Source organism: Saccopteryx leptura, chromosome 7 (assembly GCF_036850995.1).
Source record: "Saccopteryx leptura isolate mSacLep1 chromosome 7, mSacLep1_pri_phased_curated, whole genome shotgun sequence".
Lineage (NCBI taxonomy): Eukaryota > Metazoa > Chordata > Mammalia > Chiroptera > Emballonuridae > Saccopteryx > Saccopteryx leptura.
In genome coordinates this window covers 112,413,742-112,440,580 of record NC_089509.1, presented here as the reverse complement: position 1 = coordinate 112,440,580, position 26,839 = coordinate 112,413,742, and the positions used below count along the sequence as shown (strand labels likewise).

Genomic DNA, 26,839 nt, shown 5'->3' with positions numbered 1-26,839 from the left:
CATAAAGAGAGGGGCCCCTAAATCTTACATAGCATTATTAAAAGCCACTTTAAATATATTATCTTGTGTTTGAGCATGCACATGCATGTATTTTTTTCCTCGTTAAGTCTACTAAATAGAAAACATGTATTCTTGGATAGAATTATTGTTTATATCCACTTTTCTAGATTCATTTCCGGTCTTGAAATAAGACAAAAATGTCTTCCAATAACGTTTCTTTAGGTATTAGGAATTTTGGCATCTGAATCCTCAGAAACATTTGGCTGCAACTTTGTACCTTGTTTGTGAATGTCTGCTACATTTAAAGAGACTATTTTTCCCAGAACCACCCCTGAGTGTCGCTAGCAAGCCCTCCTGGGGTGCTGTTCCCTTCTAGGCAGCAGTGCCATTGCTAATGTTCGAGTCTGTAAGCAGGGCGAGAGGGGATCAGTCTCAGAGAGGAACGCTGGTATCTGTGGCTTGCCCTTCGGCCTTGTAGAATAATTTGCAGTTTTAAAATCTGCTTTTGGTTTACCTACTCCCTTATCACTTTAGGTACAAACCCGTGAGAGAGGATGAAGAAAGTAATAAAGACTGTGTTGGTGGTAAAAGAGGAAGAGCCCAAACAGCTCCAACTAAAACTTCTCCCAGAAATGCAAAAAAGCACGATGAGTTATGGCACGGTAAGTTGGTCTTCGAAGGGGAACCGACTGTCTGCGCCAGCATCTTGTCTTCATGGTTTTAAAGGAGAGATTGCTTTGTATCTAGTAGTAAAATCTTTGAGTATAATTTAGAAAACAATTTATTTCCAACATTTGACTTCTTTTAATTGAACACTTGAATTTAATATTGAGAAAATTGGGGGGGAAATCTCACATTCTTTCCATGAAGAACTCGTGTTTGCATGAAGGCTCTAACACAGATTTATTAACAGAACATGTTCACTAAAGAAGAGACTGGTCATTGGCAGGTTGACCCTTAATTTTTATTGTCATTCATTATAGTAGTATAATAATACAGAAAGAATAAAAATTTTCCCAGGTAATACAATGACCAACAGAGTATAATAGCATTTCCCAAATGACTTCCTCTGCATTTTCTTCTAGTCTAATTTTGCTGGTTTTCCTCTCTCTCTCTCTTTTGAGAGAGGAGAGAGAGATAGGGAGAGAGAGAAGCATCAACTCTTAGTTTCATCACTTTAGTTGTTCATTGAGCTTCTCCTTTGTGCCTTGACCTGGACTGTGCCAGTGTCCCCTTGCTCAAGCCTGTGACCTTGGGCTATTCATGCCAACGACCTTTGAGCTCAAGCTGGTGAACTTTGGGGTCATGTGGACAATTCCCCTGCCAGACACCCACACTGATGAGCCTATGCCCAGAGCCAGTGACCTCGGGGTTTCGCACTGGTGACCTCAGGGTTCTGGGTCAACACTTTATCCACTGCACCACCACCAGTCTGGCTCCTACTCTTTTATGTGATGGTGATCATGCCTTAGCATTAATCTGCTTTATTCCATGGGGATTTCTTTTATCAGGGATTTCCAAAGACTGGTGTCAATTGATGAAATTCTTTCTGGTCCACAGAAATAAGGGCATGGTAGCATTTTTTTTTCCCATAAAGCTAAGTTTGTTCTTTTCAAAGGGATCTTTGTTTTGAAATGTTTGTTTCTGTGTTGAAAATTGCCCTTTTGTGCAGTGACAGTGTTATGATTTTTTTTTAAAGCGGGGTGGGGGAGCAGACAGGAAGGGAGAGAGACGAGATCAATTCTTTGTTTCGGCACCTTAGGTATTCATTGATTGATTTCTCATATGTGCCTTGACCGTGGGGCCACAGCAGACCAAGTGACCCCTTGCTCAAGCCAATGACTTTGCATTTCAAGCCAGCAACCTTGGAATCATGTCTCTGAGCCTATGCTCAAGCTGGTGGCCTTAAGAGGGCTTTGATCCTGGGTCCCCAGCATCCCAGGCCAACGCTCCATCCAGTGTGCCACCGCGTGGTCAGGCAGTATTGTGATACTTAATTCCCTTGCTCAGTACAAGTAAACAGCAACAGTTTCAATCCCTCACTTATTTTTATTTTCTTGCTACTACTTGGTAAAGTCTAAGAACAAAAGAATCACAGCTTCTACTTGCAAACAATCCAAGTTTATCCTGTTCTAAGCTTTGGTTTAAATAACCAAATCTCTGTTATTAAATTTATCTTTTGAGAATATTCACGTGCTGTCCATGGCTGTTTTTAAGCTAGGTATAAAATGTATGGGAAATTTGTCTAACAGTGAAGTTAAATTGAAACATTTTGTCTTTACTTCTCTTGGGCTGTTTTATTGTTTGTTATTATTTCTGGAATAAAAAATAAATGCAAACGAGTCCATTTTTCTCCTTTATGATTTTTTTGGGTATGAGAAGGAAAGTGTAAATTTTATAAGCCTGGATAAGATGTGTAAGATAAAAGAATGTTCAAGCTGTCAATACTCAACAAATAATAAGATACGAAGCATTAAATGTTAACCTGTAGGCAGTGTTTTAGGCATAAAGTGACACTGGCTCCACGACTTGGCCTTTGTAACTTGATCAACACTTAACTTTGATCTTTTGCCCTCTAGATGGAGTGTGCCCATCGGTATCAAATCCTTTAGAAGTTTACCTCATACCTGCACCACCTGAAAATATAACTTTTGAAGACCCATCATTAGACGTGATTCTTCTTTTAAGAGTTTTACATGCCATCAGTCGATACTGGTATTACTTGTATGATGTGAGTAATGTTGAAGTTTTCCGGGATGTGTTTATCCGTTACATGTTATAGTCTGTCTAATGATTCATGAAGTTTCTGTTGTACTAGAGACAGAAACAGTGACTCAGCTAAATTCAGGGATCCTGACCCAGTGAAGTGTACTACTCATCAGTGGAAACTTATTCCCCTTCTTTTCTTGGCCTGGTTTTTGGATTCTTTCTCTTGGCAGACTCTAAGTATAAATTTATTAAGTTAAGGTACAGCATGAAATTAAATATAATTTTATTACAGTTAAATTCTATAGGTACATTTAACCCAAAGTCCATTTAAGTTAAGGTGTGCATTAAGTTAATTATCAGGTGACAATTGAAAATGTGGCCTTTGATATTTATATAATATAGGGAAGAATGAGGGAGTTAGTTTTGTGTGGAATGTAAGCTCCCACAGCACTGACTGAGCCAGTCCCCATGTCGTGTGGGGTGGCGGTGTTGCGACTCTGCATTGTACAAGTTGTTGTTTGGGCTGGGGCACACCACTGAGAAGCTGTGTGTTGTGTTTTGGAAACCAGGTGAAATCTAGGCACTTTGTATGCATATTTGGGGATAAAGGAGGAGATAGTGCATTTAATCCTAATGTTTTGGTACATGTAGACCTTTTCTTTATTTACAGAATGCAATGTGCAAGGAGATTATTCCAACTAGTGAATTTAATAACAATAAGTTGACTGCAAAAGCAAATAGGCAGCTTCAAGATCCTTTAGTAATCATGACAGGAAACATCCCAACATGGCTCACTGAACTAGGAAAAACCTGGTAAGATGAGTACTTCTGTAATGGTGGCCTGGGAGCTGTTATCATTGAGTTGGTCTTTATATATTTTGTTACAAAAACAGTGTTTAGTGAACCTGTTTAAATGTGTTTAGTACATTGTTGTGTTTGACGGGAGCTTGCTTAATAGTGGAGGTTTAGCATCCAAACATCCTAGGCAAGCGAGGACCAGTGCTAGATCTACTTGATTGTATGTGTCTATCCGTATGAAATGGGAAGGTGCACAAGGGTATTTGACGGAGGAGATTTGAGTGATTCTCTGAACCTGCTTGGGTCCAGGTCTATATCTTAGAGACTGTGGAACTGCACTGATCAATATGGTAGCCATTAGCCACATTGGTTATTTACCTTCAGATTAATTAAAATGAAGTAAAATTAGAAATTGAGTTTTTAGTCACACTAGCTAGCCGCATGCTCACATGGCTCTTGTAGTGGACAGAATCAGATAACTGAACATTCATTTAGGCCATTACAGGAAGTACTCTTGGCAGCTCTGTGTCAAAAACTACCGAAATCATATACCAGGAAGCAGTAGAACCTGTGTAAACTGCAGCTGCCTTTGCATCTTTGAGGGACTCAGAAATACTAAAGCTAAGAGAAAGATCGTGACCCAGTAAAGCCAGGACTTCGTATATGTGTGGAATGGGGGTGATTGGTAGCCTCATGAAGTGGTGATCAGATTTTAAAATTCAGCTTTCACTAGTCATGTCATACTTCCTAAAGGTCTTTGGGTAGATTAAAGATGATCTTGGACAGACTTGATTCCAGACATTTAATTAGAATTCAACCATTAGAATTTTAATGGTTGAATTTCAGGTTTTACAGTGAAAAGCTACTTAATGCATTTCTTGATCACTTATAAATTTCGTGTAAGAATTATGAAGATTCTTCAAAATTAGTTTGTCTAGACCAGTTTTATTAGTTACAATTATTCTGTATCACATCAAAAGTTGTATCTAATATGGGTTTCTAATGGTTTCTGATTCTGATTTAGATAATGAATTTATATTGCATCTTTTTACAGCCCGTTTTTCTTCCCTTTTGATACCCGACAAATGCTTTTTTATGTAACTGCATTTGATCGGGACCGAGCAATGCAAAGATTACTTGATACCAACCCAGAAATCAACCAGTCTGATTCTCAAGATAGCAGAGTTGCACCTAGATTGGATAGAAAAAAAGTAAGTTTCTCTCCAAATTTTCAAAGATAAATCACCCTGTGATTTTCAAAGTGCAGTGATGGGGAAACTAGAAATGTGGTGTGTCTGATCACGCCTGTTGGTTAGAGTCCTGTCTCAGTCACCGTCGTCTTTTGCTTATTTTTTTTTAATAATCTTTCAGCCATATTTTCTTATTAGTCTCTTAGAACTGGGCTATCTGGGATTCATCTTCATTCTCCATAGAGTTCTTCTTCCCAATTTCTGAAATAATTTCTACAATTGTTTTTTGTCTTTTCGTTTTCATAACTCTTGTGCCAATAAAATATGTTGTCTTTTCTCACTGAGACTTGCTTCCTGTCTAAAGTAGGAACTCAAGCTACAGCCTCCATTTTATCATCGAGCTCGTATACAGTAGGGAGAATCAATCAGAGCTACTTAATTTTCTTAGCAAATTACTCCAACTAGAAGAGACTGAAACACAATCTTAGGTATATTTCGTGCCTGTAGCCCAGTTAGCCCTGTGGTGGTTACGTCACCATCCGGGGCCCCACGCTTAGGGCCCTGAAACACACAGCCCTGAAATGTACAGCTGAGCTGTTTCCATCAGAGCATGCTCCCTGCTGTCACCACCCTGCCTCCTCCTGCTGAGGCTTCTTAATCACGTGTCTTCTCAAGACCTTCATCTCCAGAAGCCTTGTAGGCGCCCTTAGTAAGACAGAAAAAGAGGAGTGGAAAGAATGGGGCGGGGGGGAATGAGAAGCAGAACAAAGCTAAAAACATTATACTTAAAACAACCTGGCTGTTCCTATCCTGATCTGGGTCAGCACAAACCTCACCAGTAGATGTTCGCAGTAGTGCTTGTAGGGTCTGCAGGTCAGGACCCGCAGGTTTCTAGCCCACCTGTCGCCTCCATTCCCATTTCTTCATCATCTGCTGGGGAGCGTGCGGACCCGGGGGTGGCGTGACGCTGCAGCCCCGAATTGCTTGATGTTCGGTTAAGTTGCAGAGATCCTTTCTTCTCCAACTTGAGTTTTCTGAACTTGTCGTGTGCTCAAGATAATAATGATGCTTACATCTAGCTTTTCTCCATGTACACCAGGGTGCCATCAATGTTTGTGGTCTCGCAGCTACTTCTTAATCTTTTCTGAGGTGTACTTTTAAAAGAAATAGGTTTGTAACAATTGAGTTGATATTTTTTGTGTTTCGAGAAGTGCCACCCCGTTAGTGGAAGTGAGGTGGGCTTCGTTTCCTCACTGTTGTGCTTGGCGTTGCAGCGCACTGTGAACCGGGAGGAGCTGCTGAAGCAAGCCGAGTCCGTGATGCAGGACCTCGGCAGCTCGCGGGCCATGCTGGAGATCCAGTACGAGAACGAGGTGAGCTCTCCGGGCCGTGCGCTTGGTGGGGGGGTGTGCTTGGTAAGACGTCTTCAGTGTTCTCAGCCCTGTGACATCCTAAAGGACGACTGGGAATTGTGTGAAATCTAAGGATTGGTCCTATTTCCTCTTGAATGAATTGTTCTGAGTTCTCCATTTTTTGAGGTTAAATTGTATAATAAAAGTATTTTTCTGGCATCAGAACAGATGTTTGTGTAATCTAGTTGATAAAGAGGATGTTTGAAATGTAACTTTCAAAATGTTTGAACTGCTATTTTTTAAACCTGGTTTACTGGAACACAAAACTTACCTATAATAAATGCACACTTTTAAGATGTACAGTTGTAGAAGTTGATAAGTATATAGCCTGTAATCACTAACCACATCAAGAAAGAAAAATGTCCCAACCCCACAAAAGGTGACTTAGACCACTTTGCAGACAGTCCCTTTCCTCTGTCCCCAGTCCCTGGCAGCTCTAATCTGTTTCTGTCCCTGAGGTTTGGTCTTTTTTAGAGTACCATAATAAATGGGATCATACCACGTGTAATCCTTTGTGTCACCTTTCTCTCAGTAAACTGCTTTTGAGATTCATCCATGTTGTTGCATGTATCAGTGTTTCCTTTCATTGTTTAGTGATAGACCGTTCCTTATATGCACACACCGCAGTCTGTTCCATCGCCAGCTGATGCACCTTTGAGTGTTTCCAGTTTTTGACTCATGAGTAGTGCTGCTATGACCTTTGTGTACACCCCTTCATGTAGACTTGTTTTTATTTCTCTTCGATAAGTACTTCAGGGTTGAATGCTAAGGCATTTGGTAAGATATATTTTAGTTTTAAAAGACACACCAAACTGTTCTCCATAGCGACTGGGCCCTTTTCGTTCCCACCAGTACTGTGGTGCGTGAGCTTCAGTTGTTTTATCTGCTCACCGGCACTTAGGACTGTTAGTCCTTTTCATTTTCAGTTATTCTAGTGGGTTTATAGTGGTATCTTACTGGGGTTTTAATTTGCATTTCTCTGATGCTTAGTGATACTGAGTTCTCTTTTCATTCCTTATTGACCATTCATATATTTTTGGAGAAATGTCCAAGAATTTTGTTCACTTTTTCATTGAGTTTTATTTTATCATTGAGTTGTGGAGTTCTTGATATATTCTGTATATGGGTCCTTTAGGAGATCATTGTCTTGCAAATATTTTCTTCCACTCTTTAGATTTATCTTCTCATTTCCTTTTTTTTTTTGTATTTTTCTGAAGCTGGAAACAGGGAGAGACGGTCAGACAGACTCCCACATGCGCCCGACCAGGATCCACCCGGCATGCCCACCAGGGGCGATGCTCTGCCCACCAGGGGGCGATGCTCTGCCCCTCCGGGGCGTCGCTCTGCTGCGACCAGAGCCACTCTAGCGCCAGGGGCAGAGGCCAAGGAGCCATCCCCAGCGCCCGGGCCATCTTTGCTCCAATGGAGCCTTGGCTGCGGGAGGGGAAGAGAGAGACAGAGAGAGAGGAGGGGGGGGGTGGAGAAGCAAATGGGCGCTTCTCCTGTGTGCCCTGGCCGGGAATCCAACCCGGGTCCCCCGCACGCCAGGCCGACGCTCTACCACTGAGCCAACCGGCCAGGGCCTCTTCTCATTTCCTTATGAAATGTCTTTGAAAAAACAAAAGTCTTTTGATGGATTTAGTTTATCTTTTTTTTTTCTGGTTCATTTTGGATCTCAAGAAATTTTTTCATAATCTGTGGTCTCAGATTTTTTTTGTTGTTGTTGTTTCAGCTCCTACATTTACTATGATCTCATCTGAGCTAATTTTTATATGTGGTGTAAAACTATATTTTTAAACTGCTGGTCCACCAGAAATTCATGCTGGGCCCTGAAAGAGCTCACCACCCCGATGTTATATGAAGATGGTGGACCCAGTAACCTCAGTCAGATTTGCTTATGTCAGGGTGATCTCTGCCGTAGTGGTCCCGAAATAATTCTCCTGTTGTCACCAGTTCTCAGGTGTGAGAAGGTGGAAGCCCCTGGTGTAAAGTGAGGGCTCAGGCTCTGTTCTTTGTTCCAAAACATGGGCCATTCTGTTTTTCCAGCACCATGTGTTTGGGAAAGAAAACATACTTTCTCCTATTGAATTACAAGACACCTTTGTTGAAAATTAGTTCATTATGAATGTTTCGGTCTGTTTCTAGATTTTCTGGGTTGTTCTTTTATTATTATTATTATTATTAATCTATACAGTCTTGATCTCTGTAGCTTTATAGTTGGTCCTGAGATCAGTTAGAGTTTTATAACTTTTTTTTTTTTCAAATTTGTTTTGGTTAAATTCTCAATCCGTTGTAATTCTCTCTGAATTTTAGAATCAGCTTGGCAGTGTTCACACTGTCTCAAGGCGCGTTAATTGGGGCTGTGTTGCATCTTGGTGGGTTTGAGAGAATGACCATGTCCAGTGTGAGGTCTCCCAGGCTTGGCCCAGGCTGGCCGTTCACTGACTCGGTCTCTTTCGTTCTCTCAGTGTGCTGCATAACACGTTTAGAGGTTTTCCTCGCATATGTGTTGTTAGATTTCTCCCCAAATACTTCACATTTTTTGATGATATTGAAAATTACTGTTTTTTCATTTTAATTTCCAGTTGCTGTTAGTTTATAAAACTGATTTTTTTATGTTGACTTTCTTTTATTACCTTGATAAAGTTAATTATTGGGTTTAATAACTTTTTTAATACATCATTTAGGATAACTGTAGACCCAGGACTTGGGAAACTTTCTGTAAAGGGCCAGAGAATAAATATTTCAGGCTTTGTGGGCCATTGATGGTCTTCATCACAATTATTCCGTTTGCCTTTGTGTAGTGAGTGTGGCATAGACAGTGCATACATGAGTGAGCATGGCTGCGTTCCACTAAAACTGTCTGTGGTCACTGAGATTTGAACTTTGTATAATTTTCCCACACTGTGAAATGCTATTCAACATTATTTTTAACCATCCAATGTAAAAACCGTTCTTAGCATACAGACCATTTAAAAACAAGCTGTGGGCCAGGGCTGCAGTTTGCTAACCCATGTCGAAATCATGTCATCTGTAAAAACTTCTTTTCTGATCTTTATCTTTTATTTCTTGAAATGATTTTAAACAGCCAAGACAATGATCAAACAGTGGTTTTCTATGTTTTAACACTGAAGTATTGAGTCCTGGGAATACTTTTCTCCCTCTTTTCCTTAATTTCTTAGAGTCTTAAGGACATAAAATTTCAAGCCTTCCATTATACTGATTACTTATAACAGCCAACAATGTGGCCCCTCAGTATTCTCATCTATAAAATGTGGACAGTGCAGCCTCAGCAGCTGTGACTGCTTCATGGTGTGAAGCGTTAGATAGAGCCTGGTTCGTGGAAGTACTGTGTAGATTACAATAGTATCTGTAGTGACCCACATAATTTTAATCATGATTTTGATTTTTCATTCATTTTTCTCCTCATCAAGACTTGGAAAAGTTGACATAAGAGTATGCAGTCATCAAAATTAAAGTTGTAAGTAGTTGAGTCCCAGGGGCTCATGGCCTGCTGGGGCCCAGACTGCACAGAACCCTCGCATTCTGAGGGGTCCAGCATAGTGAGGGCGGACGGGACAGAGGGGCGGACAGGTGTGGCAGCTGAGTGGGATCGATGCCGAGGGAAGAAGGCTCTCAGATACAGGGCGCTGTCCCAGGAGTGTGGGGAAGGCTGCGAGGAGAAGTAAGCCCTGGAGTTAGGTCTTAGTGGAAAGGGGGGGAGGGCAGTTAAGGGACAAAAGGATCTGGAGTGGTGGTGAGTGGCAGGAGGGAGAAACTGCTCTGGAATTGATGGGGGGACGAGAGCTAGAATGGAGGCCTTGACTCCCAGGGTTAGAAATCAGGGTCTTTAGAATCTCCCCTCATCATGCCTGTTGCTCAGAGGACACAGTCCTTATATGGTTACAGGCCCAAGTTTCTTACATAAAACTGTGAGATCTTTGCTAGGTGACTTGTCTGCTTAGTTTATTTAAACAGGCTTTGTTCTCTTTTACACTTGGCAGGAATGTCTTTTCTCTAATTCCTTGTGGGTCTGTTCAAATTCCCTGTTACATGTTGGGTCTAACTGACTGGAAAAGATTCCAGGAGCTGACTTTCTTGGGGAAGGGGGTTAGGAGAAGTGCTGCTTTTATATATGCATAGGACCTCAGGTTGTAAATCATACTCAACCACACAAAGCAGCTGGTGGCTAAGAAAGACTTTCTAACCGCTCTAGGGGCATCCTGATCCGCAATGTCGGATCAGAGTGGGCTGTGGCTTGAATTGGGGTCAGTGTTAAGACAAGGAAGAACTAAATCTGTCTCTGGATTTAATCACCCAAGCCCAGGAATTGGGGCTGCAAGTGACCCAGCCCTCCAGGATAGTCAAGGTTAGGAATGTGGACTGTGGAGCCGGCGTGCTGCTTACTAGCTGTGTCAAGTTGGGCAAGGACATAAATTTCTAACGCAACAATGGATATGATAAATAGAGCTACCTTGTTATATTATTTGAATGATTAAATGAGTAAAACACTTAGACTATTATCACATTATAATTGCCATAATATAAGTTTGAAAGAAAAATACTTTCAAAGTTTTAAGTTTATTTTTCTCTGTTTTTGTTTCTAGAGTGTTATGCTTTTTTTTTTTTTCCTTTAAAAAAACGGGGGCAAAGCCTGCCTTTTTAGTGGAGTGGCTGAGTGAGGGAAGGTCCACGGCCAGGCCCGGGTGGGGGTTGCCAGAGAGATGAGCTGGCCCTTTCGCCCACACAGAGACTGCTGTGATGACAGCGTTTACTGTGATAACCCTGTCGTTTCATATTTTCACTTGTCTCTTTTACCTATAGAAATGACAGTATTTGGGTGAAGGAATTAGGCTGCTCCGAACTAGCCTAGGATAATTATGCTAAAGGGAAAAAACTGACCTAAAAGCACCATCTGGTGGACACCAGATATTACTGCAAATTCTTTCTCTGCTTTATAGTTTCCATTTCATCCTCTCCTCCAAAGCCCAAGATTCAGTGGAGAGAAAAATACATAAAGTCCCTACCATCATGGAGCTTTTCTTTCAGTTTGGGGAGGTTGACACACACACTTATACACACATATCTGTTAGGGCGTGGATGAATGAAGATGGAATATGACAGGAAGGGGATAAGGTGACATTTGAGCAGAGGTGAGTCATTACTATCTGGGGGAAGAGCATCTATAGCAAAAGAACAGACTAGCAGAAGCCCTGAGGCAGACATTCTTGCCTGTTGGCTGATGACTATGGATCACATAGGACAGATATGTGGGCAGTTTTTTGAACCTGTGCTTTTGCTTTGAGTGAGACGGAAGCCTTCGGGGGTGTGGAGGAAAGATACGAACTTGTGTTTTGTAAGGCTCTCTCTTGGCGCTACAAGAATAGGCATCTATGAGATGCTAAGAATGCTAGTGCAGAGACCAGATAAGAGATACTGGTGGTAGCAGTTTAGAATGTATTTTGAAGGCAGGGCTTACAGTGTTTAATGATTGGTTGGAATGTGGAGAGTAAGACCAAGAGCCGCGGTGGCCCTGGGATCAGGTGGGAGTGTGGGCCACAGGCCGCCGTGCACTGCTGTGGAATACTGACTGGGGCAGGGTAGGCCAGGCACGTGTCACCAGGTCCCAGCAGATCACTGTTTGGAAAGTTGAGTTAGACTTTTGGTGGACTGCATCTAATGTTTTAAGTTAGTGTGGATATTTTTAAAAGTGATGTGATGGAATAAAATAATGCCCATTATTTGTAAATACTCTATAAGTGAAATATAGCCTTCTTGACAAGATTGGTGAGATTTAGCTTATAAACTGTGGTATGAACTTGCCTTTAGCTGCATATCTAAGTTACGGTCTGGACTGGTAGGACTGATAGAACATGAAGATATAACTCGGCTGTGAACACTGCCCTGGCTCGTGGGTCTCAGAGGAGGGGTTTTCTCCGAGGCTGTCCATTCACCTGTGTAGCTTGTTTCAGAATACCAGTAACTGGACCTACCAAATCAGAATTTTAGGGACATGCCCACTCCCACGTGTGCATATTGATAAAGCGCTCAGGAGATTCCAACACCCTGTGGGCTTGAGAAGCCACGATGTGGTGTTGAAGGCTGAGCGAGCCTGGTAGGTGATCTTACGGCTTCAGACCTTCCCCTGTTGGTGTTTCTTGAGCAAACCTCTATTAAATTGCTGGTGTGTGTTTGGGCACTGTGAGGATACAGAGGTGACAGGCATTGAATGAAATGGTGACAGTGTAATGTGATAAGTACTTAAGTAGCTGAAATGTAAGTCCTAAGAAGAAGAGCAAAGTAACTGGGCAGATAAGGAGATGTCCCCTGAGGAGGTGACATTTGAGCTGGTTTCAGGGTTACCGTTCACCAAAGAGATTGGGAGAGAGAGCCATGTGCAAACCATGCCACGTTTATGCCTGGGTGTAAGCTACGAAGGTACTTTTCTCAGGACGTAAGCTCAAACCATACAGTTACAGTGTCAGGGCCATAGAGAAAGACATCATAAAGGGTTGACCAAGACAAGGAACACCGTGAAGGCAGTTGGGGAAATAATGCCTGCTGCATCCTGATAAATAGTTCCTGTCATATCCCTGTTGCCAGAAGTAGGCAAGTTAAAAGAAGCACAGATTCTAAAATTTGAAATTGTTCTACTTTTATTCTTCTGTAGGTTGGTACAGGTCTTGGGCCTACACTGGAGTTTTATGCACTTGTATCTCAGGAACTACAGAGAGCTGACTTGGGTCTCTGGAGAGGTGAAGAAGTAACTCTTAGCAATCCAAAAGGTAATACTAATCTGTGAGTTAGATGTTCAGTTTGTGTTATGCAGATCAGGATAAGGGCCCTTACAGTTCATCAGATATATTTAATGTCTAGCAGAGGACCGTGCTCTCTGACCTTAATTATTTTAGCCTTTATTCTCCCATTTATCAAATAAGGAAGAGCTGTCCAGCTCTAGAGGATTATACTCCATGATCCATTCAAGTTTGAGAATACTGAATTTTTTAAGTGTTTTTTTAGTTACCAGGTTTTGCTTTGTTTTATTTAGGGCAATAGCATCTAATGTGTGGTGACTTGCTCATTTTACAGGAAGCCAAGAAGGGACCAAGTATATTCAAAACCTCCAGGGCCTGTTTGCACTTCCCTTTGGTAGGACGGCAAAGCCAGCTCATATTGCCAAGGTGAAGATGAAGTTTCGCTTCTTAGGGAAACTAATGGCCAAGGCAATCATGGATTTCAGATTGGTAAGTTTCCGTTTATTTGCCTTGCTGTAATTTACATTGTGCCTGTGTTCTGTGACAGTACCGAATCTGTGCACCCAACACTAAAGCACGTGCATCACTAATTTAATGTGTTTGTGAGTTACTTGGGGAGTTTGTCACAAGAACCAGTTGTGATTGAGTAGCTCAGGGGGCGAGGCCCAAGAGCCCATGTTTTTACACCAGCTCTCAGGTGATGTGCAGGGCCAGTCTGTGGTCCATGTTCTATTAGTGGCAGGGGTTCAGAGAACCAGGCATCACCAAGGCTGGTTTTAGTCACATACTTCTACAGTGTTTGACATCCTAGTTTCACTCAGTAGGAAAGCATGGTTATGTAACTGAGCTGCAGTAACTTGCCATTAGAAGGCTGGAATGAAAGTAAAATCAGTATTCACAGAGGTTTGAGTGTTTCTGGACTTTTCTTCATTTCCTCACCTCACATTTTCTTTTTAATTTTTTTTTTTTATTTTTAAAAAAAAATTTTTTTTTTTTTCTGTATTTCTCTGAAGCTGGAAACGGGGAGAGACAGTCAGACAGACTCCCACATGCGCCCGACCAGGATCCACCCGGCACGCCCACCAGGGGCGACGCTCTGCCCACTAGGGGGCGATGTTCTGCCCCTCCGGGGCGTCACTCTGCCACGACCAGAGCCACTCTAGCGCCTGGGGCAGAGGCCAAGGAGCCATCCCCAGTGCCCGGGCCATCTTTGCTCCAATGGAGCCTCGGCTGGGGGAGGGGAAGAGAGAGACAGAGAGGAAGGGAGGGGGGTGGAGAAGCAAATGGGCGCTTCTCCTATGTGCCCTGGCCGGGAATCGAACCCGGGTCCCCCGCACGCCAGGCCGACGCTCTACCGCTGAGCCAACCAGCCAGGGCCTCACCTCACATTTTCTGAGATCCTTCGTCTCCATATGTGGAAGACATGCTCATCTGATGTCAAATTCACAAGCTTACAGTTTCACTGTAACTGAAGAATCAGCTGTTAAGCAGTTATTTTAGAAGTAGAAGTTTAAATTTTATTGATAATCAGTAGCTTCTTCCTTTTAACCCCTTTCCTCTAAACATCTCTTGATGTTGAGCCCTTATGAAGAAAATATTTCCATCATTGAAAAATTCTTTCATAAGATTATTGTTTAAATGAGGTTCTTAAAGATTTAAAGTTTTTTGGTTTTTTTTTTACAATATCAGGGCCCCAGATTTATTTATTTATTTATTATTTATAATATTTTTGGTATTTTTCTGAAGTGAGAAGCAGGGAGACAGAGAGAGACTCCTGTGTACCCTGACTGGATCTACCCAGCATGCCCACCAGGGGGCGATGCCCGTTGCAGCAGGAGACATTCTAGCACCTGAGGCGGAGGCCATGGAGCCATCCTCAGTGCCCGGACCAACTTTACTCCAGTGGAGCCTTGGCTGCGGGAGGGGAAGAGAGAGACAGAGAGGAAAGAGGGGGGAGGGGTGGAGAAGCAGGTGTGTGCTTCTCCTATGTGCCCTGGCTGGGAGTCGAACCTGGGACTTCCACATGCCAGGTCGACGCTCTACCGCTGAGCCAACCGTCCAGGACCCCCCCACCCCACCCCAATTAATTTAAATTGGAGCAGTTTCATATAGTGAGGGAAACTGTTTCTAAATACCCCTTTTTCCCCCGTGGGAATTGCTTGACCTGTTTAGACGACCTCTTGGAGTGTCAGTTATAGAATTGAGGTGATTCTAGAAGCTGTGACTGTTAAAATATTTTGCATGTTCCCTTTCAGGTGGACCTTCCTCTTGGCTTACCCTTTTATAAGTGGATGCTGCGGCAAGAGACTTCACTGACATCACACGACCTGTTTGACATTGACCCGGTAGTAGCCAGATCAGTGTATCACCTAGAGGACATTGTCAGACAGAAGAAAAGACTTGAACAGGACAAATCCCAGGTAGGCATAGGAGATGAGGAAATGGTTAAGTGGATCAGTTTCCTATTATAGAAAGGTAAGGTCTTTGTTAAGTGGTTTGTATTTGACTCAGCTGTTGTTTTATATTAATATGTTAATTTGGAAGAGTTTAATTTTTTTTATTATAGCTGAAATGTAAGATTTTACAGTGGGACCTGTAATAACAGCAGTTGATGAGTAAATGGTTTGATTAGCAAATAAAATATCCTCCAACATATGTTGAAGTTTCTCTGTTTGATTTCATGGATAATCTTGAGCTTTATATTGTTAATTTATACACTTTATTAACAATAGGTTAAAAACTCATTTGACTCATTTTGAGATTAGAGTGATTCTGTATCTGGCATTAGAAGAAGACAAAGTTGTATTTTAAAGTGGCAAAAAAAAAAAGTGGCACAGACTCAAACAGCTTATATTTGGGCAGGTAACATGGACCAATGTTAGATCAGCTCCCATTAAGAATAGAGAATTGAGGAGATTCTGGAGAGGGGGAGATGTTGCATCTCTTGATAAAATGGAGAGGAGCTTACAGTAGACAGTTCGGGGATTAGAATGCCTTTTCATCAGGGAAGAGAGGCCAAGTTTATGTATTTCATACAGTATCTATTGTCTGGATTTTTAGGAACAGGTTTATGCTTACCAACTTTATAAATTTTAAACTACTGCAATCTTATTTAGGATCATCTGAGGGGATGGGGGCAAGGAACAAAAGTAAAAGCCCAGCACTTCCAAGTGCCTGGCATTTATTAATTCATTCAGTCCCCAGCACCCCGTGAGACATCGTGTGTCTGTGATCCCTGTTCTACATGTGAGAAACCCAAGGCAGACAGGTCGGGAAATGTGCTGCCCAGGGCCACACACCTAGACTGTGGGAGCTGGAATTCACGGCCAGGCTGCCTGGTCTGGAGCGGGTGTAGACCCTGTGCAAGCTCTGTTACGGAGTCTTGTCTCCAAATGTTTTGCACTCAAGTGGAGACATGTCCAATCCGGAATCCCATCTGCCTTCTTTCTCTGGGACTGGATACCTTTGTTTTTGGATAGAATTTGCAGTTTTGCATGTTAGTCTTTCACGTTTAATCTAAAAAAAATTTTATGCCTCTATAAAATATAAACATCTGTCATAATCTTAATTTTAAAAAGCAAGTAATACAAACTGCTTTTAACATTTGGCTCAGTGGTAGAGTGTTGGCCTGGCGTGCGGGAATCCTGGGTTCGATTCCCGGCCAGGGCACACAGGAGAGGCGCCCATCTGCTTTTCCACCCCTCTCCCTCTCCTTCCTCTCTGTCTCTCTCTTTCCCTCCCGCAGCTGAGCCTCCATTGGAGCAAAGTTGGCCCAGGCGCTGGGGATGGCTCTGGTCACAACAGAGCAATGCCCCAGATGGGCAAAGCATTGCCCCCAGGTGGGCATGCTGGGTGGATCCCAGTCAGGTGCATGCGGGAGTCTGTCTGACTGTCTCCCCATTTCCAACTTCGGAAAAAAACCAACACATTTGTTTTAGAGGATGACTTTTTTGGCATCCTTTTTCACGGTAGGGCTACGAATAGGTATTTATTAGTCTAGGCCTGAATGAAGAATCTGCAGGCTATTCTTTAGACTCGAGCTTTCCAGAGGAAAAAGGTTTACTGCCATTACTAGATAGTGCATTACTTTTAGTTATTATTTGGTTTATAAATTCCTAACTGTATAGTTTCTCAGTATTAGCTATATACATACATTGGGTTTATTAAGGTCAGCCAAGAACTTATGAAAAGGCTGTCTGCCTCCAGGGCCCACGTGATAGGCCATGATGCAAGGTATCATGGTCTTTCTGTGGAATTTGATTTGAATATGATCAGATTGAGTAGCAAACATTTTAGTATGGAGGAACACTGGAGAATTTGTTTCCCATATGAATACTTGGCTTCTGAAGTGTTTAAGGTGATCTCCTTTGCAATCTCAGTGACTAGGTCATGTGTAGATTATGACAAAATAAGAGAAAATAGGCTAAGAGCTAAAGGAGTCCATAAAACTTACTAGCATATCTTTTACTTTATAAACTCAAAACCATAATTGAGTGAATGGTTGTACCTGACAATCCACCTCCCTTCTGTTTAGACCAAAGAGAGTCTACGATATGCATTGGAAACCCTGACTATGAATGGCTGCTCAGTTGAAGATCTAGGATTGGATTTTACTCTACCAGGGTTTCCTAACATTGAACTGAAGAAAGGAGGGAAGGACATACCCGTCACTATCCACAATCTGGAAGAGTATCTGAGAGTACGTACTTGCAGCATCCTCTGGGGAGAAGGCCACCTGAGTGCAGGGCTGAGTCTGTGGACACTGCTCTGACGGGGGGGGGGGGGGGGGGGGGGGGGGGGGGGGCTCGGGGGGGGGGGGGGCTCGGCCCTGTCAGCTGGCTGCCGCACACTGGTGGGCGACCTCTGACCCTGAGACCACGGCGTGAAGTTTACTTCTTCGGGCCCTGGCCTCTGTCCGCTGTCTGAGAGCACATGTCAGACATTTCACAATGCCTTCTGCGATCTTGACTTTGCTGTTCTCAAGCTTAATTACTGTTTCCTAGCATCACATTCCACATTTTGTCAGTTTCAGAAGACCAGTGGAAAGGAGCCCTTGTGACCGCCCTTAGTTGCATTTCTGCCTTTCTCTCAGGCTGGCTAAGAAGAATTCTCTTTCACTCTCCCCCTCTCTCCTTCTCTCCCTCTCCTTCTCCCTCACCCCCTCTCTCCCTCTCCCCTTCTCTCCCTCTCTCCCTCTCCCCTTCTCTCCCTCTCTCCCTCTCCCCTTCTCTCCCTCTCTCCCTCTCCCCTTCTCTCCCTCTCCCCTTCTCTCCCTCTCTCCCTCTCTCCCTCTCCCCTTCTCTCCCTCTCCCCTTCTCTCCCTCTCTCCCTCTCCCTCTCTCCCTCTCCCTCTCTCCCTCTCCCCTTCTCTCCCTCTCTCCCTCTCCCCTTCTCTCCCTCTCTCCCTCTCCCCTTCTCTCCCTCTCCTTCTCCCCGTCTCTCCCTCCCCTTCCTCTCTCTCTCCTCCCTCTCCCTCTCTCCCTCACCCCTTCTCTCCCCCTCTCCCTCTCCCTCTCCCTCTCTTCCCTCACCCCTTCTTTCTCCCTCTCTCTCTCGCTCTCTCTCTCTCCCTCTCCCTCCCTCTCTCCCTCTCCCTCTCCCTCTCTTTTCCTCTCACTCTCTTTTCCTCTCCCTCTCTCTTCCCTCACCCCCTCCCTCTCTCTCTCTCCCTCTCTCTCTCTCTCTCTCTCTCTCTTCTCTTTCTCACACACACACACTCTCACACATATTCACACATGTTTATGAGTTTGGTGAGGTTTTTTAAATTATTAAATATAGTCAAATTACTAAATTGATTATATTTGCTGAATTACAGAGAATTTTATATTGAACACAAATTATATTTTAAATTACAACCATGTAGATCTTTATTACTACTTTTTGAAAAGTTTCTTCTGCTTTTTTTCCTGACATTGAGTTGAAAGAGCATTGGGTTCAAGATGGAGCACCACCCTCCACCTAGACCTAGCTTTCCCACTAACTCCACTGTGGGATTTTAGGTCAGTCCTGTGAAAAATTTTAGCTCTGGTTTCTTCATCAGTTTGAGAGAAAGAAAAGATGGTAGAGGACCTTGGGTGCTATTTAATCTAACATTTCTATGCTTCCTAAGTAATTTAATATTCAGTAGGACTATCTTCTTCTGCGGCCTACTTTTTCTCACATTGAGAAGACTAATCTTCAGTTTACTATTAAATGAATTAAATTTCTCTGAAAATAATTTATAATAATGCTTTCTTTTTTTTTTATCAATGAAATGCTATTTTTTATCTGAATAAGCCTCTATTTCTGACCCAGATGGGTTAGCCAGAGTGATTGATGACTAGATAATGGAATAGAAGCAGTGGATTTTTGTTACTCTTCAATTTCATGTGAATGTATTTCTAAAGTTTGCCTTTTTTCACATTAAAAGCACTTATAAAAACACTTTAACAGTTGGTAATGGTAACTCTTGAAGCATTATCTTTTAATTCTCAGTTAACATTTTATCCCCTTGGGAAATTCTCATCTGGTAAGGTCATATAGAACTCTATACCATAAGGATTTTATGTTAATGAGTTTTGAAAACACACTGAATATATATGTACATGGCATCTTGATATTTTCTTACTGTAGAGCCAAATCAGAACTTGACCTGACCGACCTTTTACTTATGCAGTTCTCTTAGAGATACTTTAAAAACTTAAAAACTTGTCTTTTTTTTTAAGTAATGTTTCACTGTACTTTGTTACAAAGAGTTGAAATCTTGTCACAGTTTGTAAAAGATTTTTTTCTTTTTTGCAGCTGGTTATATTCTGGGCACTGAACGAAGGTGTTTCCAGGCAGTTTGATTCATTCAGAGATGGGTTTGAATCAGTCTTCCCACTCAGCCATCTTCAGTACTTCTACCCGGAAGAAGTGAGTAGCTTCTGATGAAAGAAGCGTTCACATCTAGTTTGGTACCTAGAATTATTTTAGTGGGGTGTCTCTGTGCCATTTAGTCCGAGCCGCCATTGTTGCAGACCACAGGAGGGGGGTGGGAGCAAGGGCTTGGTCTTGGGGAAAGGTAAGATCATTTCCTGAGTAGGGAAGCATGGTGAACACTAAGTACCGTATAAATGTAAATACAAGGGTGCAGGCCGCCTGTGTGAGGGGGGAGCTGGGACCCAGGCCGGTGGGGAGTGTGGCTTGGTTTCTGCACTCCTGGGGCTGGTGGGCGAGCGTGGGTCCAAGCAGTGAAGCCGACACCCAGATGGCTACCCTGATGCTTTGTTTTCTTTTGTTTTTTGACTAAACTTCTTGGATTTTGTTTCAGGATTAAAGTTAGTCCTTGAGGTTTTAAGGAAGTGTTGTAAGCTACTTAATTGCTGAATTCAGAGAAGACTTTGTAGAATGGGGAAAATGAATTTATGTGCATAGGTGGTATTTTAGCTCTCTTGAAGTGCAGTAGCAATCTCAGGGAACTACACGAGCTGGCTGAGAACTAGGTTTGGAAACTTATTTTTTTGCATACTAGCTACTAGCTTAAGAATACATGTTCAGTGCCAGCTGAATCTGGAAATCTATGAGTAAGTTAGCATTTTAATCTCAATTATTATTTTTATGTCCACTTTGGTTTGTTAATTACTGAAGCATGTGCTATTTCTGGCACTTTATGGGTTAGTGTCCTCTGGAATTGAAAGCAACAAGTATTGTTCCTAGAATTGAATCTTCTCCACTACTTAGCTGTGTGACCTTAGCCAAGTAGTTGTGCCTGATCTGACTGCCTCTTCCCTAAAATTGCGGTGACCCCTATCTCATTGAACAAGATGGTAAAGTACCCAACAGTGAGTGACATGTAATAGATAGTAAATCTCATGTGTCCTGAATTGGATTTTCTCAGTCTACAAATGGGCAGTTAAACTAGAGAAAAGATGGTTTAATTTGACACTGATTTTAGATTTTCCAAGGACACAAAGACATTTCTTGCTGATGTTCCTTCTGCAAGAACATCAATGACCAGTGGGGTCATTGGTTCCCCGTAGGACCCCATACAACTGTATGGCATAGATGTGCCTCTCCAGACAAAATGGGAAGACGTCCCCGTTTGCTGGGCCCAGCTCAGCCTTGTCTTCCCTTTCCCTCTCCAGCCCAGTCGTCTTTCTCAGGTTCCCTCACTGAGACCCCTTGTGATTCCAAAAGCCAGGACTAATCATCTCTGCTTAGAAGTAGATTAAAGAAGTGAGGAGAATTAGGAAACTTAAATCAAGGGTTTGTCTCAGATGCTTTGTTTGAGGTGAGAGGCTTCTCTAGAGCCCAGTCCCTGCAGCCGGCCAGAGTGTCTGTTCATGTGCAGCCGAAGAGGAGACTGGCCCTCTGAATGCCTGGGGAGAGCACTTTGTGTAACAAGGTCTGAGCTGTAGGCTGTGACACAAAAAGTGGCTCTTGCTTGATGCGTTGGACCTGTATATCAGGACAGTGCACACGGTTCACTGTTACACAGCTCTTGTCTTTAGTGATTAATTACCGTCTATAAATGCACAGCTGGACCAGCTCCTGTGCGGCAGCAAAGCAGACACCTGGGATGCAAAGACGCTGATGGAATGCTGCAGGCCCGACCACGGGTACACGCACGACAGGTGAGCACGCGCCCGCCCGCGTCTCGGCCTCCCTGTGCATATAGAGTGTAAACAACAATAAAAGGGGTTATGAGGTTTTCTGATATTTTGGCCTTAATTCTCTCAAAACCGGCACTTTAGGACCCAAATGATTCTTTTTCAAGTATTCCTGTGAAAATGGGCATGGAAGGGGGGGGGGACCCTTTACTCCTTTTATATATAGGAAGACAAATATCTGAACAATCCCAGACAGGTTTATTACAGTAGTAATCATCCGATTTGAATTCTAGCTGTGACAGCAGAAGCAAATTTGATTTCAGAGTTCATTGTGATGTGATTTCATATGTAATCAGTTTCTAGGAGAGTTGGCAGTGTGCTGTGATTCACAACTGTACTTTAATGTGGTGAATAATATGATTTATTTCTGTATTTCTGTTGCAGTCGGGCTGTGAAGTTTTTGTTTGAGATTCTCAGTAGTTTTGATAATGAGCAGCAGAGGCTCTTCCTCCAGTTTGTGACGGGCAGCCCGAGACTGCCTGTTGGAGGTGGGTGTCCAGTCCTATCGGTGCTGGGTCTGTTCTGGCTGGGGAGCGGGGGGCCACAGGCCCAGCGCGGATTCCTGATTGGATTATCGTTGGCAGGGAAATTCACAGGGATTATCTTAAACACATTGAAGTAGGATGACTGATACACATGTAATGCCACTTTTCTAGATAAAATTCAAAGTCTTAGACATTTGTACATTATGAACTCTTGGGTGAGAAGGCACTCTGATGTCTGATTTTTCAGAGATGAGTCCTAGTAAACTCATATTGGGTATAAATTGGTACTCTGTTTTAAAAGTCCGAAGGCATAAGGAAGTGTTTGCCTCCGTGTTGTACAATGACTTTTTATAGTAAATAAAGCAGACACCAGGTTCTAGGCACTAAATGTATGTAGATTGTGTAGATTTAATTGAGAGATAGAAACATTGCTGTGATGTTGTACAGCTGCGTAATGTATTTTGATGGTAGTAGCAGAAAAAAGGTACACCTGTCATTCCAGCCTGTTCCTTTAGTGGGTAAGGAAGTGTTCTCTGAGCTAGCCATGTGCCTCCTGTGTACACTCATGAGTCCTCCGTCTTTCCCTCTGAATCAGGCTTCCGGAGTTTGAACCCACCTTTGACCATTGTCCGGAAGACGTTCGAATCAACAGAGAACCCAGATGACTTCCTGCCCTCTGTAATGACTTGTGTGAACTATCTTAAGTTGCCGGACTATTCGAGCCTTGAGATCATGCGAGAAAAACTGTTGATAGCAGCAAGAGAAGGGCAGCAGTCATTCCACCTTTCCTGATCACACCGAGAAGTGCAGTGTCTGCCTGTCACAGCAAAAGAAAAATCGTGATTGCTTTTCTAAATGTATCACCTGAGTCAAGGAAACATGTTACGCCTTCTTGTTGTAGGAAAAACGGCTTGCAGATTATAAAAGAGACACTTGGTTGGTATCATAAATGGCCCCGTGGACTTAAAGTGATCAGGCCCTAAAACGTTGTTGTGATGAGGTTTCTTTAGTAAGTTCTTGTTTAAATTATCATTTATTTGATGAGTGAAGTTTTTAACTTGCTTTGCTGTGTGAAATTTAAAAAAGGGATGTTTTCCAGGCTGAAACAATAAATGTCGCTGTGCAGTTTAATTCTGGGCTGTGTGTATCCATCTGGCTAAGTCCGCACTTCTGTTTTCCCCAGAGACAACCCTTGTCCATAAGGACAGAGCGGAAAGCTCCCGCGCATTGCCCGGATGCGTTTAGTGGGCCAGCTCTGTGTGCTCTCCCTCCCCCGACTCCTCCCCCGTCCATGTATTGTCTGCCCACCTGGCACAGGCTTTTTGTATGTGACACTCAGCCGTTAATGTTTTCATTAGCCATGGGCTTTTGTTGTCCCTCGTCTCTCAAAGTTAGAATTTAAAAGTCAGTGATGAGTTGACATAGATGTCAGTATAATTCAGCCTCTGTAACGGGGTGGACTTTCCTTAGAGCTTAGTTTGAACATGGCCGTGGGGTGTTGCTGGCCACCTGCCAGGGACACAGGGATGTTTACAGGGGACCTCAGCAGCAGCTGCCCTGGAGCAGAGGCCAGGAAGCGCCTTCATTCATTTCTCGTGTGTGGGCTACGCCAGGGCCGCAGCCTACAGCGTGGGCTGGCCAGGATGCGTTCTTCTATGGCCAGAGCATTATGAATTGATGTAAAGTTGTAAAGAAAATGAGTTTTCATTCCCTGTTGGAGTAAAAGACTTTTTTTATCCCATGTTCTTGTTTTAAGTTTCTGTTCATTGTCTGTCTTTCACCCCTACCCCCCACCCCCACCCTCCAGCACCAACTTGGGACAAACAGCGCAGCCATGTGTCCACACAGATGAAAGCACCTGTGATGCTCTGTCCGGTAGTTCTGTGTGCTGGTTTCCCAAATCTGCAATAACCGTCAGGTTACTGTTTCTACCTGAAAATAAATACTGTTTGCTTCACCTTTTCGTTTATAGTTCTGTGCTGTATGCATAACTTGTGTAGATGTCCTTCCGTGCGAGTGAGCCGCTCCGTCTCCACGACCCCACGTCACGGCTGACCTCGCTAGACAGAGAATCAGTAGCGGCAACTTGAAGAACATGAAATGTGGAGAGAGAATGGGAGGAGATTCTTTCCCTCCTGAGGTTCAAAACTAAGCTTGTTGCATAAATAAATTTGAGAGAATTTCCATAATTCATTTTTTTAAATGAACTTTGAGAAATCAATTTTCTTTTGTCTTACTTACTGTCCCAGAGTCTTAAATTGATGCAGAAGCCCCTTTGTTCCCTATCCCACCACTGAAAAGAAATTAAGTGGCTTGTTTTATTTCAATGACTTTGTCTTTTTCCACTTAAATGGCCTTATGCGGAGCATCCCCACAGTGGGCGCTCGTCCTCACGTGGTGCGTCCTTCACAATGACCTTGGGCAGTGACCCCTGTTAAATGTGAGGGGCTATAAGAGAAGCTCAGGGGGCCTGTCTCCCTGGTCTCTGCAGAGTCTCTGACAATTAGAGCAACTATACTTTAAAATCGAAGAAGGGGGTTACATTACTGCAGTTCTAACAGCATAGGAGCTAAGCAGTTCAATCAAGCAGAATTAGTGTCAAAAATGAACTGATTTGTTTTAAACTGTTCTGACAACCTTTTTACAAACTTAAGCACAAAGATTTTTGCATGAACATGGCATTTTGGGTTTGTTTTTTTTTACAGGGTTCTATTGTTAAAATTTAGACCTGTGTATAAACAAAGTAATGTTTTATATGACAATATTTGTGTTAGACATGTCCATGTGGTGGCCCTGGAGGAGCTGGGCGTCCCTGTTTCAGCATCCAAGGAGCGCACACGATGGTCTTAAATCCAGCTCTGGAGCCCGAGTGTCCCTGAGTCAGTGACGATCTGTTTAAAGGCTTTCATGTCTTTAGCTGACACCCTCAGCTGCCCTTGGGTGACAAGGGGCAGGAAGATTTTCGATTTTAAAGCAATCTCTCGGCAGAGGCCTTATTATTGCATCATAGGGAAAAAGTATTATACTTCATTTGCTGTTAATGCCTTAAATTTATTTGCTTAGTAATCCTATCAACAAGCTATAACTTCTAAGTATGCTTTACACACGTAGATGACGGGGTAGGGACTTGAGATTTTGTTGTCCTTTTGTTTTGCCGAGACAGAGTCAGTCAGATGTAGTCGCCCAGCACCGGTTATGTGGTGGTGTCATTTGACGGTTACTGCTTTGATCTGCTTTGTATATAAGAACATATTTTTAACTATTTCATTTTAAGAAGGAAGGGATGTAATCCTTTTTCCCAGGACCCCCTCCCAAAGTGAAGTGTAAGTTCCAGGCAGTCTAAGTAGGGGCAGACACGGAAGAAGTTCTGGCTGCCTTAGCCAAGTCCCCTAGAAACCTTCCACGCAGCCACTAGGGACACGGATTCCTCTTCCTGTTCTTCAGCCCAGGTTCCCTGTGGTTATTGTGATAGAGAACTTCCTCTCACCGTCACAGTTCGTAAAGAAGGTGATGCCAAGAGCCCCTCCTCCCTACTTTTGGCGCCAGTTCTGTACATAACACGAGAAGGCTGTGACCAGTCACTTCCTGAACTTCCCTAGGGCAGCCTGTGCAGAGAGGCCGTAAGGCTGAGGGACAGCGCCCCGACTTCTGCATCTAAGAGATTAGCTTGAAGTTGAAAGAAAGGGTTATCGCCAGCGAAGTGGAGGTGTATCTCCCCTCTGCTTCATCAGGTTGTTGAGGCTGTGCTCCCGATTTTTGTCATTGAGGAGGAACTCGGGAAACGGCAATGTCACTGATATTCCAAGAAAAACTGATTACGAAAGGAGACCTGCTGGGGAAAGACATCCTGGTGTGTTCAGAAACCACGCACATCCTTGTGGGGTATTCTGGGCGCCCTCGTCCCTTTTCCGTTAGCAAAGATGATCAAACCTTTACCTTTGGATTTCTTGACCCGTTTTTCCCTACTGTAATAAGAATGTTGTTTGGAAATGTCATACTCTGTATGTCTAATTCTCTGAGAAATGCTTTTGTATGAGTCTTAGGTTTGCCATGGCGGAAGCTGGCATACGTGGACAGGGATAACATAGTGACAAATCACCGAAAATGCTTCCTTTGTTACCTCAAAAGAAAAAAAATTCCAGACAAAATATGGCGTTTATATTTCTAGAAAATGGAGGATTGGCTGTTTTCCAAGAACTTCAAGTTAATTCTTATGCAAGAAAAAGTTCTTAACTCTAAAGACTTAACCTGCATAAAGGAAACATTCTTTAATCATGGAAGAGGTGGTTTTATTTTTACAACAAGACTCATATGGCCAAACCTAGAACCAATTGCTGATCTGTGTAAAGCAATTTTTTCCTCTTACCTGAAACAAGTGATTTATATGAACTGTTGGAATAATGGAACCTCAAACTACAGATGTGTATGTAAAATTGCATAAATGCACTGACTTCCTTCTCCCTGAATATATTTTTAATAAACAGCATTATCCTACATGGTCAGTTTTATTAAATTATGCACAACCAGAGGGTTCTGAGCAGCGGCACGCTTGTCTGGGTGGCTTTCGGAAAGGTTTCTATCTTGGTAAGTACCAGTCATCTTAGCCTTTTTTTTGGAGGTATCGGTAGCGGGAAAAGGAGACCAGTGTCCTCAGGGAGTGACCCTAACACTTCCTCGTCAGTGGAGAGAGATGGAGACTTGCTTGTACAGGTCCGGGGAAGCGTGCTGTTGGGTGGGGAGCTCCGTGTCAGTGTGCAGAGATCGTAGAGCCTGGGCTTTCGGAACGGCCTCTCCAGAGCCTTCTCACTGAGACGGACAATGGAATTAAGGAAAGCAGCGGAGAGGGATTCCTTTTTAGAG

General features: G+C 43.1%; 1 protein-coding gene across 15 annotated transcripts in view; it reads left to right on the top strand.

Moving 5' to 3' along the window:
- The window catches only part of TRIP12 (thyroid hormone receptor interactor 12), a 151,608-nt gene extending 127,888 nt beyond the window's left edge, over positions 1-23,720 (top strand). For all 15 annotated transcript variants that reach the window (XM_066345266.1, XM_066345276.1, XM_066345268.1 and 12 more), the window contains 13 exons: positions 535-662; positions 2,580-2,731; positions 3,380-3,522; positions 4,562-4,718; positions 5,972-6,070; positions 12,780-12,894; positions 13,199-13,353; positions 15,120-15,284; positions 17,399-17,563; positions 19,645-19,758; positions 21,364-21,458; positions 21,879-21,982; positions 22,575-23,720. In XM_066345266.1, the coding sequence (XP_066201363.1) occupies positions 535-662; positions 2,580-2,731; positions 3,380-3,522; positions 4,562-4,718; positions 5,972-6,070; positions 12,780-12,894; positions 13,199-13,353; positions 15,120-15,284; positions 17,399-17,563; positions 19,645-19,758; positions 21,364-21,458; positions 21,879-21,982; positions 22,575-22,771 (1,789 nt within the window). In that variant the 3' untranslated portion in view covers positions 22,772-23,720. The remainder of the gene's footprint in view (positions 1-534; positions 663-2,579; positions 2,732-3,379; positions 3,523-4,561; positions 4,719-5,971; positions 6,071-12,779; positions 12,895-13,198; positions 13,354-15,119; positions 15,285-17,398; positions 17,564-19,644; positions 19,759-21,363; positions 21,459-21,878; positions 21,983-22,574) is intronic.
- Positions 23,721-26,839: the final 3,119 nt, after the last annotated feature.